General features: G+C 40.5%; 2 protein-coding genes across 2 annotated transcripts; both read right to left on the bottom strand.

The window, feature by feature from the left end:
• Positions 1-196: 196 nt before the first annotated feature.
• On the bottom strand, positions 197-9,389 carry mcur1 (mitochondrial calcium uniporter regulator 1). Its single transcript, XM_054766219.1, has 9 exons — positions 8,500-9,389; positions 6,976-7,083; positions 6,790-6,893; positions 4,331-4,432; positions 3,238-3,279; positions 3,055-3,126; positions 2,924-2,977; positions 1,696-1,810; positions 197-1,069 (listed from the first exon to the last, which is right to left on the bottom strand). The coding sequence occupies exons 1-9, from the start codon at positions 8,717-8,719 to the stop codon at positions 1,014-1,016; spliced, it is 873 nt and encodes a 290-aa protein (XP_054622194.1). The 5' UTR covers positions 8,720-9,389; the 3' UTR covers positions 197-1,013.
• Positions 9,390-9,503: 114 nt separating this feature from the next.
• Positions 9,504-13,361, bottom strand: rgs9bp (regulator of G protein signaling 9 binding protein). The gene is made up of 3 exons (XM_054766220.1): positions 12,808-13,361; positions 10,397-10,703; positions 9,504-10,316 (listed from the first exon to the last, which is right to left on the bottom strand). The coding sequence occupies exons 1-3, from the start codon at positions 12,901-12,903 to the stop codon at positions 9,937-9,939; spliced, it is 783 nt and encodes a 260-aa protein (XP_054622195.1). The 5' UTR covers positions 12,904-13,361; the 3' UTR covers positions 9,504-9,936.
• Positions 13,362-13,634: the final 273 nt, after the last annotated feature.

Genomic DNA, 13,634 nt, shown 5'->3' with positions numbered 1-13,634 from the left:
GCCTGGAAATAGACTATTAAAATTATATGCGTATGTTTGAAAGCATTATTGAAATTTCACACACAGATGTACCAAATTGTATGCCGCAGTAAAAATATTGTAAAATAATTCACATACGATTATATGATGAAATCTATTATTAACATCAATAATTATAAAAAGTAAAAATTAAATATACATAGTCTTTCAAACGTGATACATTACAATAGTTTTTATTACACATACAATAAAATGACAGATAAAACAAAGTTAAAATAAGATCAGATTTACATACGGATGAATTCAGTCTGTTGCTCGACCACCATATATATACCACACTTGCACAGTGGTGGAGATAAGTATTTGATCCCCTGCACGCTTACACCCCACACAAAGACCTGACCAGTCAACAATTTTCCCTGCAGATGGGTCGTGGAAGACGGACAATGGTCCAAAACATACAGCAAAGACAACAAAAGTGTGACTCAAGAAGCAACACATTGAGATCCTGGAGTGGCCTAGCCAGTGTCTGTACATAATCCTATAGAAAATCTATGGAGGAAGCTGAAACGTCACGTTGCCAAGCGACAGCCTCAAAACAGTCTTGATCTGGAGAGTGTCTGTTGAGACGAGTGAACCAATACTACATCTGATCAAATATAAATTCATGAATACAACCTTTTTTTTATGCTTTTTTCATGATATTCTATTTTCCTGTGAAAGAACGCTACCAAAAATATGGACTGTTCACATCTTTCTAAGGGGGTCAACTTCCAAAATCAGCAGGGACCAATTACTTATTTCTCCCACTGTAAATGTGACATATTTATTCATACAAGTAAAAGTAAAAATACATTTGCAACTCCACTGAACAGCGTTGCTCATCTGGGCCTGCAAACATGAATGGAAGACAGTTGCTGGAGTCTGAATTGTGTGCGTTTCCTCCTGAGAGTCCATCAAAATGAGGTAAGTGATGAAAGAGATGTTGTGAGTGAACGTGTTGAAGGTCAACCTGCAGTTCACTCGAGTGCGGGTTACATCCAAATACGATAGAAACCTAAAACTACGGTGAGACACGTGAACACTGAACCTGTCGAAGGAAAAAAAAGTAATGTTTAGTCTAGATGAGAATATTTTAACTTCAGTTTACAACACATCCAAATTGTGTTTCAGTAGTTCCAATATTTAAAACGGGGGTGTCAAATCTTGTTTATTGGCCCCTGGTGTCTTGTAAATACAAAATAATACAACATAATTAAATACAGTCCATCCCCACACATTCAATTCAGCATTCATGGAGCTGCAAATTTGCTGATTTTTGTTCATAAATAATTTTACCATTTTTTGTCTGTTCATTTAATAATAATGTAGAAATACATGATAGAGGTCAAATGTACAGCATACATGTTAGAAAGGCCCACAATTTTTACATGTTTATGTCTTTATGCTTCGCTGCTAATGTTTTCTCGTCAAGCGTTAAGATTTCAGACGGTTTGGCAGTCCTTGAATGCACCACAGTTGCTGTGAGACGCAAAAATTGAAACATATATAAATCCACCTATACATTTTCTACTTAAAAATGCGTTCTTGTAGCATCTTTAACGTAAAAAATGTATAAAAGTAGCACTAAGCACCCTTTCATTTTTCTCTATGTGCCCCTCGCCGTAAAAAAAATTAAGCTTTTCAACTGTAATTAGTGATGATGTCACGTCCTACCCGCCAGGTATTTTATAGTGTCCAGTTTATGCGACTCCAGCATGGTTTTCAAACCCGCCACTTCAGTGTCTATTTTCATGTTGGTCTGAGTCAGGTGACGGTCTTGCTCGGCAGTCTGGGAGGGAAAAACAAACAGGACAAAGCCGGTGACGAAAAGTGTCAGATAAAAGATAAGACAAAGCATTTTGACTTCATTCAAAAGGGTGAAAGAGGGAATGCGGACGTGACATGATGACTAGGGATGGGCCGATCCCGGTCAAATTTGGATTGGATCTGCCCCTCATGATGAAGTCATTTGTACATTTTCAAGTAGATATGCATTATATGTTTTTCTTGCTATGTCACTGAAGAATAGGCCACATTGAGTGGGAATTATCTGAAATTCCTTTCCTTTTTCCAAGACTCACATTGAAACTTTTGTACAAAGTTGGTCTGGTGGCCAATTAAAAATGCTATAAAAGCTACGTGTGTTCATTTTTAGGAACTTCCAGGTTAGGCACTTTGTTTATAGTCAGTGACCAAATTTCCCTGAGATTCCTGGTAGGAAAATTGTTGATGCACTTCTTGACTTGCAACCATCACGTAAGGCAGGGGTGTCAAACTCGTGCCATGGAGGGCCGAGACACCGCAGGTTTTCTTTCCAGCCAGTCACTAAAGCAGGTAAATTTGACATATTTCTGGCCTAAATGAAGCATTTTCAAGCACAAAAATGTCTAAATGAACTAAAACACAAATATAAGGCATTCAGATACATGTTGTTGACATGTAGTATATTACACTGGTCACTAGGTGTCAGTAAAGTTACACTGATGAGACAATAGCCACCACAGGAAGTATAATGCTAAGTGTGAGTCTATATTATGTGTTTCTGTCTTTTGTGTCTACTACAAGTATATTGGGTAATACAAGTGTAAAGGTGACAATATTGTTATTATTGCATGTCTAGAGGGCTCTAATGATGTTAAAAACCGTATTTAGAAAGTCGTCAACAAGTTTTTTTTATGAATATTGAATTTATAAATTTAATTTGCGGAAATTATCACAGTCGGGTGTGGAACCGATTAACTGCGATAAACGAGGGATTACTGTATTAAGCAAAGTTCTAACACTACAATAAGAAAGGAGAGAATAAGGTTGGTATCGGCAGATATACAGTACAGCGTTGCAGTATCGGTGTCAGACATGAAGAAGTGGTATGAGGCCAACCCTTCTAAGTACATGTACAAACCATTTCTAGAATTTCAGTCCGTGTTTCCAGAAGCTTCCGCTCATGATCTGCTTTCTGAAAATAAAAAAAAGGATGGGCAGATGTCATTTTATGCTAAATTCATTCAAAAATACATCCAGCTGGGGAATTACCAGTTCTTTCACACGGCTCTTCTCCAAGTTCATGTCCAAAACAGTGTCCGAGCGGATTTTGTTCATTACATCCTGAAAGAGAGAAGGATATTAAATAATAATAATAATAATAATAATAGCTGTAAATGATGTATATTTATGTAGGTAACATGAGAAGAAATGATTCATCCCGTTCTCACTTACAGCAAGTTGGACCTTAAGCTGCCATAACTCGATCTTCAGCTTCTGGAATGTGAACATATTAAAAACGCTTCAGTCATGTGATCTGTTCAGGTTCTGTGGCGGGCTCGTGTGCTAATATCTTATATCCTGCCCTTCTATTGTCGTTAATTAGGTCACCAAAATACAGTGGTAGTCGATCCCGTTTACCTATGCTGACAATCCGTCTATTTATACCATTTGTACTTTATTTTCTAATACATGCATAACCTTGCTGCTGTGCACAATGACAAGTGTCTTGTCATTTGGTATTATTTTACCCAGAGTACGGTGATGAAGCTGTTAGGAATGGAGTATTTTCCCACCGCTTTGAACAAGGCATGTCGAAGGGTTGTTGATTGCAGAAACATGACGCACGATCATAAACTGTCTTGTCATTTGGTCTTGAGTATGGTGATGGTATTGTCAGGAATGGAATATTTTCCCTCCGCTTTGAACAAGACATGTTGAAATGTTGAAGGCTTGCCTATAGCAGCAACATGACACACGATCATAAAGTTTCTTGTCATTTGGTATTATTTTACCCAGAGTATGTTGATGGTGCTGTTAGGAATGGAATATGCTCCCACCACTTTGTACAAGACATGCTGAAGGCTTGTTGATAGCAGAAAGATGACACATCATCACGAGGCCATTTTGGCTGATAAAAATACACTCTTAGCTCTCATAGCTATCCGCTCTCATAGCTCTGATACACAGCGTTTCTAGACATGCCTCTCTGTATGAGGAGAGATTAGCTGTCCAACTGAGACGGGCTGGTGTCTAACATCTTAAAACAGTTTACACCCATCGTACCGCCTCTCTGACAGAAGTCAAGAGAGTGGAACTGGGTTCCTCTTCAGAGATCTGGACTGGACTTCGCTAAAGCTAAACCGCTAATTGCTCTCTCCAGTGCTGGCATTAGTGTTTGTATCTACTCCTGTTTGAATTACATTGTAACCTGTCCTTGAGACCCCTAGCCTAATTTTACAGAATAAAATAATGTTGTGGGAATGGGGTCCCAACAGTACACTCAGTTTTGTGGGTAATCTTGATATTTAACGACCAACATCCTTACCTCATTCTCCGCCAATAATGTGGAAAACTCGCTCTTCTCCAGGATGATCATATCCTTCTTTAAGGCTGCTATTTGGGACATCACACGCTGCAACATAATCTCCTAAAAAAAGAAACACAATCCCATACGGAACATGGAACAAATTGTGAAACAAATTGCTCCCACTTGTGGCAAATGCTTTGGCAGTGGAAGGAAATGGTTTTATTTGTAGAGATGCTTGATATCGGCTTTCTTACTGATATTGTCCAGCACTTCATTTTGGATATCAACCGATCCTGACACAGGCAACAGCTCTGCCCTCAAACTAAATGTCAGGTCACGTCTTGTGTAATGAATGATCACATGATCCTTCTTTTACCGTGATGTCAACTTTTCACAAATAAACAAGAATATCAGTTGGCCAATGTTACCGGATCATGGGCAGGACTGAAGGTATCACTATTTTTCATACAAGACTTCATGAACAAAAGTACAATGACATCGCAAGAAGACGCAAACCACTCAGGTCAGGCTTGAATTTGCCAAAAAGTACAGACATGAGTGTTAGCGTAGTCTTCTATGAACAGTAGATAATAATAATACCATCACTCCTGGTGTTGCTGATGTCACTAACAGTTGTTTTGTGGTCTTTCTTTACAGCTCTTACAATGTTTCTCTCCTCACCAGCTGATGTTGTCCTTGATTTACCTGTTGGATGTCTGAACTTAGTACACCAGTGGTTTCTTTCTTCTTCAGAACATTCCAAATGCTTGTACTGGCTATGACCAATGGGCCTCATTCACGAACATCTTCTTAAAAGTGTTCTTAAGAAGTGTACTTAAGAAGGCGCCGGTTGGAAACTGCGCCACATTCACGACACGTTCTTAAGTAGGGATAATCGTTCGCACCGGTGTTCTTAGGTTGATGAATTCCAACTGCGATGCATGTGCATGTAAGGCCTAATTTGCATAGGTCACCGCCAATTATTTCCTATATAAGGTAAAAAATGTGCCGTGCGCAACAGGCAGCTGGAGGCGGAGATGGCAACGCGCAAGGGCAAGACTGAGGAGCAGCTGGACAACAAACAGAAGAAAAACTTCAATTCTACTGAAATAGAGGTGCTTTTACAAGGAGTGAGCGAACACAAGACCACCTTATTTTCACGTGTATCCACCGGTCATCAGGCCATCCAAAAAGAGTCGGCATGGAGCACCATTGCAGGAAACATAAATGCCGTTTCCACGGAGAAACGCACCACCGCAGAGGTTAAAAAGAACTGTTTTGACTTAAAATAGACTCAAAAAAAAAGATTGGACTGCACCGGAGGGATCTGGAGGAAACGGGAGGTGGGCCATCAATCAGAAACCAAACCATTTCGGAAACTCTACAAAATATTTACACAATCATGATAGAAAAATAAAGTAAAAATACATAGTTTGTGTGTGACAATTTATTTTTTCTGTGGTTACATTTGATTAGAAGCTGCCTAATTAATACAGCAGCCCCGTGCTCTGGCACAAGACGTGGCTGGGGGCGCATGTCGTTATCTGGGGGTGCTACGTGCGCAATAGACACACCACGTTTCATTGCGATGTTATTCTGATGATCCTGCACACCTGCAAGAACAGAGAGGGAAGCCTGAAGCCTGAAGCGGGACATCAAATATTCGTCGCTTTCAGCAAATAAATCTAATGGTCCCTATACATTCTCTCTCTGCACAGCGCACGTCCACCCAGGTACTTTTTTTTTTTTTGATGAATTGGGATTTGAATATATATTTATCCATGGAGTATATTTTAGTTGTTTTGATGATAAATAATTGTTGGGATATTTTATTTGCACTACATTTTTTGGGATCAGGTTGCAAAATCCATCATGAGGGTGATTGCGCATTGAAAGTGCAAGCTTTGCTTGTGCGTAAGAGTCCTCCTTGAGTGTTCGTAGAATTTATTCTTAGATCTAAGAACTGTGAGTTAAGAACACGTTTCGTGAATGCCAAAAATCTACGTAAGAAGGCTTTAAGAACACATTTGTGCGTAAGAACGTTTCGTGAATGAGGCCCAATGTTTGTACAATGGTTGCTTGTGTTTCCACCCACAGACAGTTCTCTGGTTTTCATGTTGTTTTCACCTCTAAATGCAGTCTACAAAGGCAAAACCTATCCGACCCAATCCGAAAGCGAGCGTAGACATTCCGTGCTATTTATTGATTGAATAAGCAATGCAATAGGACACACCTGGGCTACAAAACACACCTGTCAGTAACGTGTTCCAATACTTACAGTAAAAATGGGTGGTTTCAAACAAAAGGTGCTATCTTCTAAACTGTGCATCTGATCCAGATCCAGCAAAAATAAACAAATTTATCTCACTGTTCAAATATTTTGGAGGGCACTTTTTAGGCGGGTTCCACTGAACCAAGAACTAATGGTCTCTGATTTGGTGAAAAAGGGGCTTATGGTTTTGTTGTTAATAGCTTACCTGCTGTACTTTGGTTACCATGTCACTGTAGATGGCGTCCATGTTGGAGCTGGTCATCTTCACGAGCACCTTAACCAGCGCCTCAGCCTGCTGAGTGGTGAAGCCTGTTAAATGAGAACAGAAACCCTTTTTTAAACACAGCAGAGTGACGCCGCAAAACAATAACAAGAGGCGGCTAGCTCACACCATTTTCCTCAAGGAGTCGAACCACCGCATGCGTATCAAAGAACAGCTTCCGGACTTTGGGAACATCAGGTTTTACGTCGAACTGGATGGTGCTGACAGAAGTCTGCTCTGAAATCAGGTGAGAGAACATAACAGGAGGATTTCAGCTAACTCTGTAGCTGCTGCTGCTGACTTTATGACCAGGCTGAAGTAACGTTTGTGTTGTAAACTTATGCTCCAAGGTGCCCCTTGATGGTGTATTATGTCAACACCGGCAAAGATCTGGGCAAAGGTTTCTCCTGAAAACATTCAAGCAGAAGAACCAGGGCTGTCTCTAGACCAGGGTAGCTTGGGAGCTCACGTCCTGATGTTTGGTGGCTCTAACCTTGAAATAAATACTAATTATACTTGAGTTATGTAAATAAAACACAAGTATCACATTTTCACATTTTGACTTTGGAAAACAACAAAATAGTGAGTAATTTCCATGAGAAAAGACAACAACTTAATCCACAAAGTCAAAATAAAGACGCCGCTCTCAATCCCCTAATGCAGGCTTGTCCAAAGTGCAGCCCAGGGGCCATTTGCAGCCCGCAGCTGCTTTTTTGTTGGCCCGCAGCACATTCTATAAAAGTAACTTAACAAGAAAACTTTAAAAAATTATAATAATAATGGAAAAATCAGCAGAAGCAGACATTTTACATGAATAAAGTCAAAATATTAAGAGAACAAAGTGGTAATCTAACAAAAAAAAGTCCTAATTTTAATAACTTTGCAAAATGGAAAAATAGCATCATTTTAGAAGCATAAAGTTGAAATATTGAAGAAAAATACTTTTTTAAAAGTCGTAATATTATGAAAAACACCCCTGCCCTAATACTATGGTAGGGGAAACGCTGGGTTATAAATACAGATGACGACATTTACCTCAAAATCATGATACATCACTATTTACATCATACAGACATCATACATAAAAAATGTACATCATACAATTTTCAAGACATGTTGTTGGGAGTACAAGTATTATATTGTATTATGATGCTGGACTAATCTAATTAATTGAAATTAACTGGATAATAAATTACAATCCATACCTGCGATCCAAATATTGATAGTATCATTAAGGTAGTATCAGTATTGGAGAGATACTACAGTCATGTGTTTGTTATTTGTTGTGTAAATGATATTACATTGTTGTATTTATACTACTCATAGAAAAAAAACTCACATAGGTTTTTAAACCTAGGAGGGCTTTGGGGGTAAAAGGCCAAAGGATCTGAACGAGAGTCAAAAGTAGTTACTGCTTTTGTTTACTATGTTGCACTATTTTTTTGTCAAGAAAAATGTTATGGATTTTCTTTGCGGTTACTGTACTTGGTATCAAATCGATATCAAAATTTGCAGTATCGCCCGCCCGTGAAATCCTCAAACGCAGGTCTAATCCGTTTTCCTATGACGTCACTCAAATGTCAGCGAAGGCAAGTTTTCAGTTGCCATTCTTACACTACTTTGTATAATGAATGTCTAGTTTAGAAACGTTACCTCTTGCAGACAGGTTCACCGCTCTGAGTCCAGCTTGTCGCATCTTACGATGGTTGCCGGATGAAGAACTCGGGAAACTCGACCAGCCATTGACGTATGTACAACTTCGTTCCGTCGAGAAAAAGTTGGCTCCGTCTTGAGTTTTAGCCAGGGTGAACCGCTTTTCATTGTGTTTGAGAGCAAAAACTTTGAAACGCACGTGACACTGTTTTAAGACCATTGTCAAAACCGATACTCTGCTTGAATGTTTGACGGTCACCTCTACTTCCGCCTTTAACTTAGTCAACACTTCCGTATATCCGGCATTTCCTTTCAAAACAAAACCCAATTGCCATTTTGTTGAATAAAAGTACAATTACTTTCTCAGTCAATAAATCTACCTTTCCATCTATCGATTTATATATTTGTCACAACATTAGTTACATTTAGAAACATATTTCCTCTATCACAATCTGATGAAAAGGTATACTTTCGCCATTAAATTAGTCAAAACTGAAGCATATCCGATAGTTTTCAAAATAAATGTTCATTTCTCGGTCATATTTGGCCGAACACTTGCGCAATTACTTAATCAACCAGTCTATCTATCGCAGTTACGTACACAAACGCTGTCCTTTAAACCTTTAAATAATAAAAAAAAAGGTCTCGGTCTACTTCCGCCATTAAAATAGTCACCACTTCCTCATATCCGGTCCATCCTTTCAAAAATAAAGTATAATGTAATATTTTGTCGAATGAAGCATTGTACAATACTTAAGATCTTATCAATACTTAAGGTTAAGATCAGCATCAAGAACATACAGTAACTTAAATACCTTTGCCTGGCCTTTTTATTGGCCTGCAACACATTCTAAAAGTACAATTAAGCAAGAAAAATAACAGCAAAAGCTGAAAAAGAGCAAAAAGTGTAATGTAAACAGAAAAAGTTTAAACTAACACTAATAGGCTTCGTCGCCTTACACATAGCTAACATGCAGGCTGTTTTGTTTTTTTTTTTTTTACACACACACACACACACACACACACACACCTTCTGTATAGCATATTGGCTGGTTTACAAAAAAGAAAAATATCAAAGTAGCTGCAGCCCTCTGTGAAAAAGTTTGGACATGATTTAGGACATGAAACAAACCGGAAAATACTGTAGTGCCTATATTGTAATATCTGACTAAATGTGCTACATCCCAAACGTGCTGTACACTGTTATCATATTGATAAAATGTATAAATATATGACCTCAGGTGGAGATGGTACAGTATTGAAATAAAGTGTAAACTTTCCACTGCTTGTTACTTGAGAATATTTGTGGCATCTTTGTATTATTGAATGACAAAGTAGTAGTGAAAGGTGACGTAAAAACAGAGCTGCAGTACTTGCAACATTGACCTTGTTTTGAGGTTTATTGCCAAAGGAAAAAAAGGGTTAACGTGTTTTTGCTCATGAAAAGAAGAAGATGCAGACAGATAAAATGGTTGCCACTAAAATGGCAGCACACAGCAATAAGAGCACCACCAAGCGAGCACGCTGGCCTGGAGGAAGGGGTCCGCCAGACCACTCCTCGTCCACAGAGAGCAGGGCGAAGGAGGCGCTGTCAGTGCTGCTGAGGGGGTCTGCGTACTGCACCCCGTGGGGCTCAACCACCCAACGTAACACGTTGACCTTCGACTCCATGTCATCAATCATGTGGTCAATTTGGCTGATCTCCTCCTCCATGGCCCTGTGTTCTTGGTTCTCCAGGCTGTTGGGGATATTGGAGTTCAGACCCTGGTTCAGGTCTGGAAGACTGAGGGCCCGAGCGGCCACTTCACTGCCCCCTCCTGTGTGGGCAAGCAGAAATGTAAAATGTCCAAAAAAAAACAACTAGGGTTGGAAATTCCTTAATTAAATAGAGTTTCACCTTGTAGGCCAGTTTGCACCAAAGTAGCAGTGTTTGCCAGAGAGAAGATGTCCCCCATCTTGTAAACCTTGCACATGTCAACGTGCAGCAGCTCCAGGCTGGAGGAGAAAGCCACCCACAGGAGCTCCATCTCCTTGCGCTGCTCTGCAGGAAGGTTCTTGTCACGAAGATGCAAGGTGAGATGTTGACAGATGGTCACGGCCAGCTTTCGGGCCCTCTCCCTCGTTTGCCTCAGCTCATCTCGTAGCTGCAAGCTGTCTGTGCAGCCCCCCACACATGAGGCCAGATGTCGATAGCATGCCACCACCTGTACCAAGACAAACCAATGATAGCAATAAAAGTATTTTTCACTCAAATACTGTTCATTCAGAAGAAAACTTGCTGGGCATTTACAGTAATTAGGTACAGAAGGACAATGCAGCTGTTTTTTAAATTTTTTTTTTATTGTCACCTGATTTGACTTTACATGTTCTACTTACAGTATACACCAACACACTATTATACTGTATAGAACAGGGGTCACCAACCCGTCGGTCCCAGTCGATGGGACTTTGCCGGTTGATTGCGAGAATTAGGAAAAAAAAAAACAAAAAACGTATTACTACATCAGTGCCCTCCCCTCCCGGAGAATGAACAACAGGCATGCATTTTGACCACTGAACACACCCGTACGCCTTGCCGCTCTCCAGGCATGCAGCCCGCAAGCTCCAGCTCGAAGCACCGTCCCCAAAACCCGACCGGAGGCACCATGAGCGCACGCATGTACACCTCGCCTCGCATGACAAACAGGCACGCATTTTGACCACTGAACACGCCTGTACGACTTGCTGCTCTCCAGGCATGCAACCCGCAAGCTCCAGCCAGGAGCACAAAACCAGACCGGAGGTACCATGAGCACGCACACCCGATCTTGCACCACAGCACTCACAGGTAGAACTGGGAGAGAGAGAGACCGAGCGCAACGATGTGCCTGCTCACGCGACAGTAATTATTGCACGTTAATGTGGCTCAAATTATGCCTTTGCTACCTCAAAATTATGGATGGTTGGGAGACGTTGCTCTCAGAGGCTGTTTTGGTACTATTCTTTATTCATGGCTGTGTTCTTAGGCAAAATTGTGAGTGAGTGAGAAGCAACTCCACACATTAATGATTTCAGCATGCTTTACTGTTGGCATGACAAGACTGATGGTAGTGCTCACCTTTTCTTCTCCGGACGCCCAAAACAATCGGTAAGAGGATTCATTGGAAAAAAAAAAAGAAAAAAAGACTCCCAATGCCAGTCTGTCCCTGATTTTCCTGGAGAGAAGTGGCTTATTTCCCCCCTTCTTGACACCAGTCCATCTTCCAAAAGTCTTTGCCTCACAGAGCAGATGCACTCACACCTGCCTGCTACCATTCCTGAGCAAGCGCTGCACTGGTGGTGCCCTGATCCCGCAGCTGAATCAACTTCCTGAGACTGTCCTGGTTGCTTGTTGGACTTTCTTTGGCGCCCCAAAGCCTTCTTCACAACAACTGAACCTCTCTCCTGGAAGTTCTTGATCTGATAAATGGTTGATTTAGTTGCAATCCTACCAGCAGCAATATCCTTGTTGCCTGTGAAGCCCTTTTTGTGCTAAGCAATGATTACTGCACAGGTTTCCTTGCAGGTAACCATAGTTTAACAGAAGGAAAAACAATTTCAAGCACAATCCTCCTTTTTAAAAGCTTCCAGTCTGTTATTTTCACTCCATTTGCATGACAAGAGTCATCTCCAGCCTGTCCTTGTCAACACTCACCTATGTTAACCAGGCAATCACTAACATGATGCCAGCTGGTCCTTTTGTGGCAGGGCTGAAATGCAGTAGAAATGGTGGCGACTATGAGGGACGCTCTTCATAACATTGTGGAGTTTATGCACATTGCCATCATAAAAACTGAGGCAGCAGACTGTGGAAATGAATGTGTGTAAAATTCGTACATTGTATGAGACAAGCTCATTACTGAATTAAAGTGTGTTTACATATGTAAAAATTTTGATAAGGTCTGCACACAAACGGCAGACTTAAATCTCAGCCTAGAACTACACTAGTATTTAATGCAAGTTAACATTTACTATTATACCAAGTGCATGCAACGGCCTCAATGCATGGCAACCTAGATACTTGACTAATCACAAAGATGCAGCAGAGCAAGAGATTCTTTTCAGTGAGAGTGCTTTTCTCGCCACAGGGATGAACATGCTTTGTTGTCCTTCCTTACTTTCATAATAAACATAGCTAAGTAAAAGGAAATTGGAGGATTTTTACTATTAATATATGGAGACTTATCTTATAAATCAAGTCATCCAAATAAGCAATAAAAGTAAAAAGTGATGCACTTAAAAAGTATGAGCCACAGTGTTTAAATAAATGTAATATCATTAAAAGCTTACCTTAATCAAAGAATCCACGAGCGCCTTGTCATCAACAAACGCTTTGTTGCTGCCAAGCGTGCGGTCATCACCTACTTTGTTATTTACCAGTGGCATGAGGATGACTTGCCAAGAGTCCGCCACAGTAGGCAAGATCTTTGTCCCGGCTGCCCTTCACTGTGCAGGCTGCTCCTCCTCCACTCAAGAAGCTTCATTCAGCGGTTTAGGGTCTGAACAGGCTTCAGGTGCCAGGCAGTGGAGGCATGCATCACCATTATTCCAGCTGAAAAAACTAGTCGGAATTACAGCTGACATGCATGACGTCAAAAGCATGGCGGCTGGCAAAAATATTTTAAAAAGGGATGAGAGCAAAGGAAAAAAAAAACAGATGTAACTTCAGCAAGATGCTAATCCTGTGATTGACCCCTTTGCACCGACGTAAGATAACTACTAATCCCATTAAACCTCACTGAGACGACAGAGAAAAGCAGCTGCCCGTCTCCACCACAACGCACCTTTCACTGAAGGGAGACTGCCTTCACATTTACTCAACTGTAAGACAATATGCATCGGAAGTGAACGCAAGGTTTTAACCCATAAGAACCCAGACCCATTTCTGCTTAACGGAAAATGATGAGTTTCTTTTTTTTTTTTTTTTTTATAAATAAAAGTATTACTAATTAATGTCAACGTGTGATGTTACATTGAGGGAAATGCATTCCTTATATAAAAATCAGTTTAGTGCTTAATACCACCAATGTACTATGAATTAATATTCATCCATCTTGTATGCCGCTTATCCTCACTACGGTTGCGGGGGTAGGCTGGAGCCTATCCCATCTGACTTC

Source organism: Dunckerocampus dactyliophorus, chromosome 21 (assembly GCF_027744805.1).
Source record: "Dunckerocampus dactyliophorus isolate RoL2022-P2 chromosome 21, RoL_Ddac_1.1, whole genome shotgun sequence".
NCBI lineage: Eukaryota > Metazoa > Chordata > Actinopteri > Syngnathiformes > Syngnathidae > Dunckerocampus > Dunckerocampus dactyliophorus.
Note: the sequence above shows the minus strand (reverse complement) of the source record. Positions and strands in the feature narration are given on the sequence as shown.

Coding starts and splice junctions, on each gene's coding strand:
- mcur1 (XM_054766219.1), bottom strand. CDS start 8,719: ATGGTCTTAAAACAGTGTCACGTGCGTTTCAAAGTTTTTGCTCTCAAA. Junction 4,433..6,789: donor TGGTAACCAAAGTACAGCAG/GTAAGCTATTAA, acceptor TTCTTTTTTTAG/GAGATTATGTTGCAGCGTGT. Junction 1,070..1,695: donor CACTATAAAATACCTGGCGG/GTAGGACGTGAC, acceptor TTCCTTCGACAG/GTTCAGTGTTCACGTGTCTC.
- rgs9bp (XM_054766220.1), bottom strand. CDS start 12,903: ATGCCACTGGTAAATAACAAAGTAGGTGATGACCGCACGCTTGGCAGC. Junction 10,704..12,807: donor TCGTGGATTCTTTGATTAAG/GTAAGCTTTTAA, acceptor GTCTTGGTACAG/GTGGTGGCATGCTATCGACA. Junction 10,317..10,396: donor GGTGCAAACTGGCCTACAAG/GTGAAACTCTAT, acceptor TTGCCCACACAG/GAGGGGGCAGTGAAGTGGCC.